Here is a 13208-nt window from a genome sequence, read left to right on the forward strand (position 1 = left end):
GAGCTTTTGTCTTTCCTTCTAGTTGTAGAAGTTCCACTCAGCCAGCCTTCCCGTGGTTCTGGATGATGTCCATTTTGTCTTTTAGTTATAGTTTTGATGTGGTTGTGCTAGGCAGCAAGTACAGGTGATTACCTATGCCGCCATCTTGGTTCCTCCCTAAACTTGAGATTTTTACTTCAAATTATAATATGCATGCAAATTTCAATTGTTAGCATACAAAAGTGCTGGTCATAACAGCTGAATAGGTTTCTGGACCTACTAATAGTTTGCAACCCTCAGTTTGATAAACACTAGTTCACAGGACCTGCAGGTTTGTAAATGTGCCCGTGTGTCTAATTTAAATGTGCTCCAAGCCTTGCAGAATTCCTCTTTTAAGTATAAGCTTATATAAATATTTAGAGATGAACTGAATAGAAATTTCAAATATGGCTGTTCTCTCTTTTATGCATTAACAATTACTGGCCCTGGCTGGTGTGTCTCAGTGATTTGAGCGCCAGCCTTTGAACTGAAGGGTCTCAGGTTTGATTTCTGGTCAAAGGCACATACCTGGATTACAGGTTCCACGTGTGGGAGGCAACCAATTAACATGTCTCTCTCACATCAATCTCTCTCTCTCTCCTTCTTTTCCTTACACTCTCTCTAGAAAATCAATGGGAAAAATATAGTGAACACCCACAATGTGTTAAGCACTGAAAAGGCAGAGTAGATTTGGCAGTCAACAAAGTTGTTACCCTCTTCACACGTATATTCTAGGGCAAGGGTGGGGAACCTTTTTTCTGCCAAGGGCCATTTGGATATTTATAATATCATTCATGGGCCATATAAATTATCAATTTAAAAATTAGCCTGCTATTTTTGGTCAAACAGGGTCAGACCAAAAGATTTCGTGGGCCTTATCCAGCCCACAGGCCGGATGTTCCCCACCCATGCTAGGGGAGTTTCTAGCATTTCGTCTTAGTGTTGTTGGTTAACTTCAGATCAGACCCATCCTTTCTAAGCCTCTCTTCTTTTTAATATTTACTAACTGTCAAGGTTCTGCGTAAAGTCCTTATGTCTCCGCTCTCACAGGGCTTCTCTGATGTGGTCACCCAACCATTGTGACATGTTGAGCTCTGGCTGAAGTACTGACTCTTTCAAACGAATGTTTTGCTTTCTATAACAGGGCTGATCATTGGACTATTTTAGCACCCATTCTGAGGTATGAAAACATGTCATTTTACTGAGCTTCTTTCCTGTATGAGTTCTCTGATGAGGGAAAGTCTTTATCACCCTCATCGTCAACATGAACTCGCTGATGTTTTGTAAGACTTGAGCTCCAACTGAATACCTTCCCACACTCCTCACATTTGTACGGCTTTTCTCCAGTGTGGACTCTCTGATGGGCTTGAAGGTATGAGCTCCTACTAAAGACCTTCCCACACTTCTCACATTTATATGGTTTCTCTCCAGTATGGACCTTCTGATGCAGATGAAGCTGTGACCTTACACTGAAGCCCCTCCCACACTCTGCACACTGATACGGTTTCTCTCCCGTGTGGACTCTTTGATGATGCACATGAAGACTTGAAGACTGACTGAAGGCCTTCCCACACTTCTCACATTTATAGGGTTTCTCTCCTGTGTGGATTCTACAGTGAACCTTCAGTTCTGAACTCCGACTGAAGCCCTTCCCACATGTACCGCATTTGTATGGTTTTTCTCCAGTGTGGCCTCTTTGATGGGACAGAAGATTTGAGGGCTGACTGAAGCCCTTCCCACACTCCTCACATTTATAGGGTTTCTCTCCTGTGTGGATTCTACAGTGAGCCTTCAGTTCTGAACGCCGACTGAAGCCTTTCCCACAGGCATCACATTGATAGGGTTTCTCACCAGTGTGGCCTTTTTGATGGTCCAGAAGATTTGAGGCCTGACCGAAGCCCTTCCCACACCCCTCACATTTGTATGGTTTCTCTCCAGTGTGGACTCTCTGATGGACTTGAAGGTGTGATCCTGCACTGAAGCCTTTCCCACACTCCTCACATTTATAGGGTTTCTCTCCTGTGTGGATTCTACAATGAGCGTTAAGGTGTGAGCTATGCTTAAAACCCTTGCCACATGCATCGCATTTGTATGGCTTCTCACCTGTGTGCATTCGCTGATGAGCCTGCAGTCGTGAATGCCAACGGAAGCCCTTCCCACACTCTTCGCATTTGTAAGGTTTCTCTCCCATGTGAACTCTCTGATGGACTTGAAGATGTGCACTCTGACTGAAGCCCACCCCACACTCCTTACATTTATAGGGTTTCTCTGATGTGTGGGTTATCAGAGAAGTTTGACAATGTGAGCTTTGCTTAACATTTCTCCCACACTCCTCAAATTTGTGTGGATTTTCTCCTGTAAGAACTCTCTGATGATGAGGAAGATATGACCTCTGACTAAAATTCTTACATGATGTATCATATTTGTACGATTTCTCTCTACTGTGGACTCTCTGATGGGCTTGAAGACTTGAAAACCGGTGGAAGGCATTTTCACATTTTTCACATTTACAGGGCTTCTCTCCCGCATGGGCCGTCTTATTAATTTGAGGACAAGAGTCCTGAATAACACCTTTCTCGCACATCTCTCCTTTGTGGCGTTTTTCTCCATTATGGACTCTGTGGTGAACCTGAAGATGCGAACTCTGATTACTCTGATTAAAGCCCTTACCGAATTCCTCATATTTAGAGAGCGCATCACCTTGTTTTTCCAACAGAGAGCCAGTTCCTTGAATGTTTACTGTGGAGTCTTGACATCTGGTTAAACCCTTGGTAACCTGTTGCCAGATTTGTGAGTAGAAAAACTCTTCATGGGGCAGGTCCCTTAATCCAATTTCTTGAATAACCTCCATGTTACGTAGACTCTTGTCTCCTAAAAGAATAAAGAGAATTTGGAGATGGGCATGTGGATGCTTTTGTTCAGAAATGTCAAGGTTATACATAAACGTAGGCCAACACCCTGAGGCTTTATGGAACCAGGAGAAAGCTCCATTTTTATTATCATGTATCATGTTCTCTGATTTACATGACTCTGGGAACCAAGAGATGGTCCACCAGGCTCCCATTCACTACTCACTAACAAGACACATTTAGGCATTGTACTAGGTTTCAAAAGTGAGCCACAGGTTAGAAATGTGGTGGCTGCAGAGCAAGAAAAATACTTCCTCGCCAACTCAACTACCCCAGCAACCTACAACTTCTAGTCTGCAGCAGCCAGGGGAGTAGGGCTCTGAACAAGGCTCTATGGGTCCAGAACAGGCCGTATCTGCTCGGCATGCTGCTGTAATCAACCTCGCGGGAGTAGGAAGCTTTATGCAGTCCCGGGCAGCTGCAGTTGTGGTCCCTGCAGCATCACATGGATATGGACAGCGGTGGCAGCATAAACAGCTCAGCTACATCATCAACTGGCACATAGGCAGCTAATCAAAAAGTAAAAAGGCCGAAACCGGTTTGGCTCATCCAAAATTCTGGGTCTTGCATTATTTTCCCCCCCTCTTTTTATGAAACATAAAAGAACTGAATCAAAAGGATTTTGAGTTTCTACTTCACTTCTGTTTTTTAAAAGGTGTCCGTATTTTACACTGCTAGCTATACAAACTTTACACAAAAGCAGAAAGAACCCTATGATTTTGAGCTAAAAAAAAGGGAAATGCTTTAATGAACCATTAGGGTTGGCTGCTTAAGTCACTGCTTTTGCAAAATGGTTTCACTGTGCATGATACATATGGAAGAGGCCTCAGAAACACTAGTCACATCTTTGAGAAGAATGTAGTTTGATATTTATTTAGTATAAAAGGTTTATACAGAGCACAACAAATACCGTTTTTTACAAATCTGTTTTGGAAAAAAGAAAAATACTTTGATGATGAAGCTGCACCTTACTAAAAGCCTTCTCTTCTGCCTACTGTATGCACATCCGACCAAAATGCTCAGGATGTCTAGGGAAACCCTTCCAGACACATTAGCAGAGGATGTCCCCAGGCAACGTTGAAAACCTCTGCTTTGAATTATTTTATTGGAAGTTTACTCCAATGTTCAGAGCCTTTGAGACACTGAGCTGGTTGGAGAGACACGTTTGGGAGAAAAATCCTTATCCATCCACGTGTCTGAAGTTCAGAGTGTAAGCAGAGAGTTTCCTTCACCTCCTGCTGGGAAATATCCTTCAGGAGGACATCGGGGGTGGGGTGAGTAAAGGTTTACAGTAAAAATATACATCACTCTCTCGCCCAGGCCAGTGTTGCTCAGTGATTAGAGCAGCATCCCATGCATAAAGGGACTCAGGTTCAATTCTGGGTGAGGGCACATACCCAGGTTGCAGGTCCCATCCCTGGTTGGGGCACATACGGGAGGCAACCAACTGATGTTTCTCGCATGGATGTTTCTCTCTCTCTCCTTTTCCCTTCCTCTCTCTCTAGATCTAGAATCATCAAGGATAAAAGTGGCCATGGGGCCTATGGACTGTTGGCTTTCTTTGGTTTTTGTACGTATTTCCTTTCTGTGTGTGCAAGATATTTCCTTTTTCAAGTAGCAGTCAATATCACATACGGGAGGCAACCAATTGATGTTTCTCGCATGGATGTTTCTCTCTCTCTCCCTTTCCCTTCCTCTCTCTCTCCCTTTCCCTTCCTCTCTCTCTAGATCTAGAATCATCAAGGATAAAAGTGGCCATGGGGCCTATGGACTGTTGGCTTTCTTTGGTTTTTGTACGTATTTCCTTTCTGTGTGTGCAAGATATTTCCTTTTTCAAGTAGCAGTCAATATTTAGAGCCCCAGGAATAATGTCTGTGAAAGTAGACTCTCAAAATGATGGGTAGAGATACATTTTCCATATGGACCACAACAATGGTTTTCAAGCTGAAGGCAGGAGGTAGTGAACTTGAAAGGAATTTAGTAGCTTTTGATGAAAATTAACAAAATAGGAAAATATCAGAGGTGCTTTGTAAGCAGTAAAGGCATCTCTGTATAAAATGGCTATTAAGAATCATCATTCGAAAAAGCAGTTCTTAACCAAGACAGTATGATTCACTACTAAAGGCTGCAGGAAAACCACAGGGGGAAAATGATCATCAAGTTGGTTACAAATGAAAAGCTAAGCTTTTCTATCTATACCCAAAAGCACCTAATAAAATTAGACACCTGTCAAGGGGAAAAACTGTTCTAGATTATACCGTCATCACAGTTGTTTTTTTAAAAATCCTCACCCAAGGATATGTTTTTGTTTAATTTTTTTAGGGAGAGGGGGAGAGAAAGAGAAAAACATTGACGTGAAAGAGAAACATTGATTAGTTGCCTCCCGTGGTTCGAACCCACAACCGGGTGTGTTCCCTGGCCGGGGATCGAGCCCGTGACCCTTCGGTGCATGGGATGACATTCCAACCATAAGCCACACCGGCCAGGGCACACATTTTTTATTACCACACTTTAAGGATCTCAGAGATGAATGGAAAATGGTCTATGTAACCATCATTAACTCATTCATATATTTGATATATTTGATAAATATTTATTGCACACCTGCCTTCTTCTAACTCTGCTCTATATAGTGAGGATAAAGCAATAAAGAAAACAGAATTTCTCTGCTCCTGAGACTGTATTCCAATGGACTATAGTACGATAAATAAAAATATATGTTAATAAGGTAAGTGCTTAGACACCAACTAAGACAGGGTAGGGGAAGGGAGTGGAGGCAGAAGGTATTATGCACAGAGGGGTCATGGAGGCCTCTCTTATGAGGTTAACATTTGGGAAAAGCCCTATGTGAGGTAAGGGAGGGGCTTGGAGAATGACGAGGGAAACAGTGCTCCTGACAGAAAGAAGAAGAGGGTGATGAGGCGGGAGCACGCTTGGCACAGCAAAGAGCCCAAACCGGATGGAGCAGAAACCACTTTAAGTACCTGGATTTTACTTTGAATCAGATAAGAAGCTAGTAGAGATTTTGAGCAGAGGACCGACAAGATCTGACAAACACTCATAAAATCACTTGGAGTAGAGAACTCATTGTAAAAGAGCAAAACAGAGAGTGAGAGCCATACAGACTGCTGCAGTGATCCACAGACGAGGCCCTGACTCAGACCAGCACCACGGTGGTGGAGGCGACAGGTGGCTCAGACCAGCGTCTCACTGGTGGAGGTGACAAGAAGCAGGACAGCCCTAGCCTGTCTGGCTCAGTGGATAGAACCATCGGCCTGCGGACTGAAGGGTCCCAGATTCAATTCTGGTCAAGAGCACAGGCCCGGGTTGTGGGCTCGATCCCCAGTAGGGGGCGTGCAGGAGGCAGCCGATCAATGATTCTCTCTCATCATTGATGTTTGATGTGTCTATCTCTCTCTCTCTCTCCCTTCCTCTCTGAAATGAATAAAAATATATTTTTAAAAATAGAAGCAGGGCAGAGTTTAAACCCAGGCTGTTTCCAGTTGGTGTGGTGTGACTCCTAGCTTGAATTAACCTACTAATGTTAATTTGGCTCCTTGGGAGTGTGAGTGTTTTGTCACCTTTAAAAACATAATCCTGCCCTAGCTGGTTTGGCTCGCTGGATAGAGCATCGGCCTGGGGACTGAAGGGTCCCAGGTTCGATTCCGGTCAAGGGCATGTACCTTGGTTGCGGGCACATCCCCAGTAGGGGGTGTGCAGGAGGCAGCTGATCGATGCTTCTCTCTCATCGATGTTTCTGGCTCTCTGTCTGTCTCCCTTCCTCTCTGTAAGAAATCAATTAAAAAATATATAAAACAAAAAACAAAAAAAAAAACACAAAAAAAAACATAATCCTGCCCCTAATACAAACGTATTCTGTCCTTAAAAAAAAAAAATAGAAGCAGGACAGGCTGAGTCCCACGGCTCTCACCTGAGGAGCTGTGGCCCTGGGTCGCTGTCCTCATCATGCAAAGCTTTTCTTCTCTCTCTAACCGGGGGCTAACACCTGCTGTGAAGGACAGATGCCCTGTGAAAAGACAAGGGACAAACATTTAAAATTAATACATTAAAGGCCAAAATTAGTAAAAAATGTGACTTCTCACTGTATCACCTTCAGATCGTCAAAATTCATGTTTTTCAAACTGTTAATTATGGCCTGCCAGAGAAAATGCATTTTATGCAAAAACCCCAGGACATGTAGACGTTAAGTATAAACTACTGAGGGGAAAACGTTAATTTTTGAATATACTAAAAACTGCTGAACTATATACTGTAAATGGGTGAACTGTATGATATGTAGGGTATGTGTATGTAAATTACATCTCTATAAAACAGTTAAAATGTAAAAAAAAAAGTCTATCTTCATCACACCCTCTCCACCATTTCTCACCCCATTCTCAGCACAGGCTGCAGATTTCACTGTCATGTGCAGTGACTGCCAGGGGCTCTGATATTTTCTACCCTATTTTATTTCACTAAAAAGTGCTGGTTCAGCCCTAGCCAGTTTGGCTCAGTGGGTAAAGCGTCGGCCCTGGGACTGAACGATTCCGGATAAGGGCATGTACTTCAGTTGCTGGATGGATTCCCAGCCCTGGTCTGGGCGAGTGTGGGAGGCAATCAATTGATGTGTCTCTCTCACATCGATGTTTCTCTCTCTCTGTCTCTCCCCTCACTTCTACTCTCTCTAAAAATCAATGGAAAAATATCCTCGGATTAACAAAAGTGCTGGTTCAATTTCCTAGATGGGTGTCATGACCCACTAATTGGACATGATCACAATTTGAGAAAGGCCAAAAACATGTTAACAGTCGCACTGCCAATTTTTACCTCATTTACAAAACACACTTTAGCTGGGGGAGGAAGACCAGAAAGGTGCCATTGCTGTGTCTCACGCTGCTTAGAGAACTAGCACCTTAGCCAGTTTGGCTCAGTAAATAGAGCGTTGGCCTGCGGACTGAAGGGTCCCGGGTTCGATTCCGGTCAAGGGCACGTGCCCAGGTTGCAGGCTCGATGTCCACTGGGGGACATGCAGGAGGCAGCCGATCAATGATTCTCTCTCATCACTGATGTTTCTATCTCTCTCCCCATTCCTCTCTGAAATCAATAAAGATATATATTTTAAAAAACTTTAAAAAAAGAAAAGAAAACTGGCAACCAGCTACAGAGCTCCAAAGCCCCACACATCAAAGGACACAAACAGCGCAGGGGGCTCCAGTTCAGTCACAGAGCGCCTGTCCTCACCCGCTGAGACCAGGTTCCGGAAGTTCTCCAGCATCACGTCTCGGTACAGCTTCCTCTGGGACGGGTCCAGCAGCGCCAGCTCCTCCTCCGTGAAGACCACAGCCACGTCCTGGAACGTCACCGCCTCCTACAACACCAAACACATGTAATCTCAACCAGCACCGAGCAAATGCCATCTGCTTATGTGTTCTTTCAACAGAATGGCTAATATTCCTTGACCCTGGCTTGGTTTCCTGTGGTTTCTAACTTATTCCTCTCTGTAAAAAATCAATAAAATATATATTTTTAAAAAATCAATGAAAAAATATCCTCGGATTAACAAAAGTGTTGGTTCAATTTCCTAGATGGGTGTCAAGACCCACTAATTGGACATGATTACAACTTGAGAAAGGCCAAAAATGTGTGAATAGTCACACTGCCATTTTATAGTTCACTTACAAAACACACTTTAGCTGGGGGAGGAAGACCAGAAAGGTGCCATTGCTGTGTCTCACGCTGCTTAGAGAACTAGCACCTTAGCCAGTTTGGCTCAGTGAATAGAGCGTTGACCTACGGACTGAAGGGTCCTGGGTTCGATTCCGGTCAAGGGCACACGCCCAGGTTGCAAGCTCGATGCCCAGTGGGGGACATGCAGGAGGCAGCCGATCAATGATTCTCTCTCATCACTGATGTTTCTATCTCTCTCTCCCTTCCTCTCTGAAATCAATAAAAATATATTTTTTAAAAAACTTTAAAAAAAGAAAAGAAAACTGGCAACCAGCTACAGAGCTCCAAAGCCCCACACATCAAAGGACACAAACAGCGCAGGGGGCTCCAGTTCAGTCACAGAGCGCCTGTCCTCACCCGCTGAGACCAGGTTCCGGAAGTTCTCCAGCATCACGTCTCGGTACAGCTTCCTCTGGGACGGGTCCAGCAGCGCCAGCTCCTCCTCCGTGAAGACCACAGCCACGTCCTGGAACGTCACCGCCTCCTACAACACCACACACAGATGACCTCAATCCCATAACCAGTCTCACGGGAGAGGGGCAGCATTGAAAGCAGTTCTGTGTATTTTACAGCAATTCAGTGGAGAAGTCTGTCCCAGGGGTATGTAAATCTGAAGTACAAGAAACCATATGTGTCTTTACCCCTCCCATTGTCCCTCCCACGCCCCCACATACTCATTTTTGAACATTCAGGGGGGGCCAGGGCTTGGGGGGCACGGAGTTCAGGGTTTCCAGCGAGCAGGGAAGGGCTTCGTGGTTGGTCCACAATTCAGCCAGGGTCTTCCCGGCCGCGGGTCAGCTCCACCTCGGGCCCCCCCGCCCTGCACCCCACTGGTTGAGTCTTGTCGGTGCCTTGACCAGGAATCAAACCCACAACCTTGGCATATCAGGACGATGCTCTAACCAACTGAACTACCTGGTTGGGGCCAACAAATGTGTTGAAATCATTGGTAATCTGATCAGTAAAATACAATTTATTTTGGTTATTTGCATTATATGATAATTAATAAGTGCATCATATTTTTATATATTTTTATATATTTACTGGTCATCTTTACTTTTTCTTTAGTACCTTTGCTCAGACTCTGCTTGGGATTTTTTATCTTATGACTGTAAAATTTCTACTGGAGATTTTAAGTTTTGTTTTTTTATCGTATGGCTTATAAATATTGCCACCCACATTGTACTATTAGTCTGGTACAGCTTTGAGTACAGCATGGTTTTCCATCCTTGACGCTACTGACGTATTTGGCCAGATAACTCTTCATTGTGGGGCTGTCCTGTGTGTTGTAGGATGGTTAGCAGAATCCTTACCTTCTACCTGCGAGATACCAGGAGCCGTCCTCAAGTTATGACACCAAAATGTGTCCAGGTGTCCACTGGAGGCAACATTGCCCCTGATTAAGAATCACTGGTACACAGTTTTGTCTTAATTTTAAAAAAAATATATTTAATTGATTTTTTTTACAGAGAGGAAGGGAGAGGGATAGAGAGTTAGAAACATCAATGAGAGAGAAACATCGATTCAGCTGCCTCCTGCACACCCCCCACTGGGGATGTGCCCACAACCAAGGTACATGCCCTTGGCCGGAATCAAACCTGGGACCCTTTAGTCCGCAGGCCGACACTCCATCCACTGAGCCAAACCGGTTCGGGCTGTCTTAATTTTTTACATGGAAACTGTGTTCGTCACTGGACTGCAGCACATGCAGGTGCAACAGAAATCATAGAGAAGATGGTGCCACTGAAGAGTGAGCAGGGAGAGGCAGTATTATTTGAGGTGTTTTCTTTCTTTTTTTTTTTTTAAATATATATTTCTTTATTGATTTCAGAGAGAAAGGGAGAAGTAGAGAGAGATAGAAACATCAATGATGAGAGAGAATCATTGATCAGCTGCCTCCTGCACACCCCGCACTGGGGATTGAGCCCGCAACCCAGGCATGTGCCCTTGGCTGGAATCGAACCTGGGACCCTTCAGTCCGCAGGCCGACGCTTTATCCACTGAGCCAAGCCGGATAGGGCTGAGGTGTTTTCTTTTTTAAAAAATATATTTTATTGATTTTTTACAGAGAGGAGGGGAGAGGGATAGAGAGTTAGAAACATCGATCAGCTGCCTCCTGCACACCTCCTACTGGGGATGTGCCCGCAACCAAGGTACATGCCCTTGACCGGAATCGAACCTGGGACCTTTCAGTTCGCAGGCCGCCGCTCTATCCACTGAGCCAAACCAGTTAGGGCTATTTGAGGTGTTTTCTGCCCACCAGCATAACCAGACACCACACACAAAGGGCTAAGTCTCTGACTGAGGAATTCTTTTCCCTTGTCTCTCTGTCTTTATCCAAGTAAAATTTAGGAGTCTTTTCACATCAGTTGGATCTTTGGTTTCCTGTGTAAACTTAAAACAGTTTTCTGAAATTTTATAATTCTGTTTCTTTGTAATAAAAAAATCAGATGAGCCCTGGCCAGGTGGCTCAATTGGTTAGAGTGTCATCTCATACACCAAAAGGTTGAGGGTGGGTTCGATTTTCAGTCAGGGCACACACCTAGGTTGCGGGTTCAATCCCCGGTCAGGGCATATATGGAGGCAACCCGTCGACGTTCCTCTCTCACATCAATGTTTCTCTCTCTCTCTGGTAGAAATTAACCTACACTAAAATAAAAAGTAGTGATCATCTGACAATACAAGGGCCCTGAATGCCTACTGTTCTCTTTAATCCTTCCGAGAAAAAGAAACAGGATGTGTCTAATCATTGAGAAATGAGATGACAATTTAAAACCTAGACAGGCAAGCCCAACTCACCTTGAACTTGGCCATTTTGTCCTCCTCCTTCTCGGGGAGGGCTGAGTCTTGGGAAGGCACAAGGGGGAAGAAGGAAAAAAGCATTAGATTCTGGCCAAGGGTGTCACTAACCCCTATGACTGCGTTATGTGAACCCCTCACACACCCTGTGAACACACACCCCCTGAGCCTGGTGCCCTGATGAGCAGAATGCAGACTGTGTTCCAGACACCTTCAGCCAAGAGCCCCCGCACAGTGAGCCACCTGCCCAACCACACGTGACGGCCCTCACGTAAGTTTATGCAGCCCTCAGGGGACGATTCTAATTCTGGGAGAGTGGACACTGAGGGTAGAGGATACAGGTCAAGGGAGTAATTCCTGGGGCCAAATGACACTGCTACTTAGTAGCTGTGAAATCTTGAGCAAATTATTAATATCTTCATTCCTTAATTCTCTCATCTGTAAAACGGAGGGATTAACAGTGCCTATCACATAGGATTGTGGTAAGAATAAAGTGGCAGGCAGGAAGCTCAGTGAATACTTTCAGGGCACCTTACTAGTAGCAGCAGAAAAGCAAGTAACACATGCTCAGCTGGCGTGGCTCAGTGGTTGAGCGTCGACCTATGAACCGGGAGGTCGCGGTTCGATTCCCAGTCAGGGCACTTGCCTGGGTTGCGAGCTTGATCCCCAGTGTGGGGTGTGCGGGAGATGGCTGGTCGATGGTTCTTTCTCATCATTGATGTTTCTATCTCTCTATCCTTCTACCTTCCTCTCTGAAATCAATAGAATATATATTTTAAAAAAGAATAAAATACCTAGTAATAAAATTTAATGAAGGAGGTGAAAGACCTGTACACTGAAAACTGTATGAGATTGATGAAAGAGATTATTTTTAAAAGTAATAAAAAATAAAATATATATTTGCACATATATTTAAAAAAAGGAAAAAGAAAAAGAAAAGCAAGTAACATAAAACTAGTCTCATAAATGGTTTCTGTCAGTGGAGCCTTCAGAGGAGGCTGTTCTGTCACATGACCTTCACATGACCTCTGAAATACGTATTCTTTCTTGCTTTCGCATACTTAATTTGATGCCTTTGCAAAAATATTTAAGAGTAGACAATTTCTTCCTGTATAAAGTATACATAAGAAAATTTACTATTTAACCATTTTGGGTATATAGTTCATTAAGTGCTTTCATATTGTTGGGCAACCATCACCACCATCCATCTGCAGGAATTGTCACCATCCCAAACTGAAACTCTGTACCCATTAAACAATTAACTCCCCACCCCTCCTCCCCTCAGCCCCTGCTAAACACTACTCTTCCTCTATGAATCTGACTATACAGATGACTGTTTTTTTAAAGCTAATAAGTCCTGCACTGGCAGGTGTGGCTCAGTTGGTTAAAGCATCGTCCTGTACACAAAAAAGGTTGTGAGTTTGATCCCAGGTAGTGGCACATACGGGAGTAAAAAGATCAATGTTTCTCTCTCACATCAATGTTTCTCTCTTTCTCTCTCCCTCTCTCTAAAATAATAATAATAACAATAATAATAATAATAATAAAAACACCCTGAAAATAAAAAAACCTAAAAACAATATTCTTGGGTAAGGATTTAAAAAAATAAGCTATTAAGTCCTTTCCAAATTTACTTTGTTAACAGCAGGGTCTTAAAAAAACTATCATGGCCGAAACCGGTTTGGCTCAGTGGATAGAGTGTCGGCCTGCGGACTGAAGGGTCCCAGGTTCGATTCCGGTCAAGGGCATGTACCT

General features: G+C 43.9%; 1 protein-coding gene across 5 annotated transcripts; it reads right to left on the minus strand.

Moving 5' to 3' along the window:
• Nucleotides 1-599: 599 nt before the first annotated feature.
• On the minus strand, nucleotides 600-12130 carry ZNF45 (zinc finger protein 45). Of its 5 annotated transcripts, XM_014533532.1 has the most exons (5): nucleotides 12100-12130; nucleotides 11454-11500; nucleotides 9012-9138; nucleotides 6859-6954; nucleotides 600-2889 (listed from the first exon to the last, which is right to left on the minus strand). In XM_014533532.1, the coding sequence occupies exons 2-5, from the start codon at nucleotides 11466-11468 to the stop codon at nucleotides 1217-1219; spliced, it is 1911 nt and encodes a 636-aa protein (XP_014389018.1). In that variant the 5' UTR covers nucleotides 11469-11500; nucleotides 12100-12130; the 3' UTR covers nucleotides 600-1216. The 5 variants fall into 5 exon arrangements, with proteins under 5 accessions (XP_014389018.1, XP_005886554.2, XP_014389019.1 ...); XM_005886492.2 differs by lacking the exon at nucleotides 12100-12130 and having other exon boundaries at nucleotides 11454-12075; XM_014533533.1 differs by lacking the exons at nucleotides 6859-6954; nucleotides 12100-12130 and having other exon boundaries at nucleotides 11454-12075.
• Between the last annotated feature and the right edge of the window lie 1078 nt (nucleotides 12131-13208).

Source organism: Myotis brandtii, unplaced genomic scaffold (genome assembly GCF_000412655.1).
Source record: "Myotis brandtii unplaced genomic scaffold, ASM41265v1 scaffold987, whole genome shotgun sequence".
NCBI classification, from domain to species: domain Eukaryota; kingdom Metazoa; phylum Chordata; class Mammalia; order Chiroptera; family Vespertilionidae; genus Myotis; species Myotis brandtii.

Bases quoted from the DNA above. Each gene is read 5' to 3' on its own strand.
- ZNF45 (XM_005886492.2), bottom strand. From the start codon at position 11,537: ATGCTTTTTTCCTTCTTCCCCCTTGTGCCTTCCCAAGACTCAGCCCTC. The intron at 9,139-11,453 runs GTGAGTTGGGCT...GTGGTGTTGTAG, and splicing joins ACAAAATGGCCAAGTTCAAG to GAGGCGGTGACGTTCCAGGA. The intron at 6,955-9,011 runs GTGAGGACAGGC...GTCTTTTCACAG, and splicing joins CCGGAACCTGGTCTCAGCGG to GGCATCTGTCCTTCACAGCA.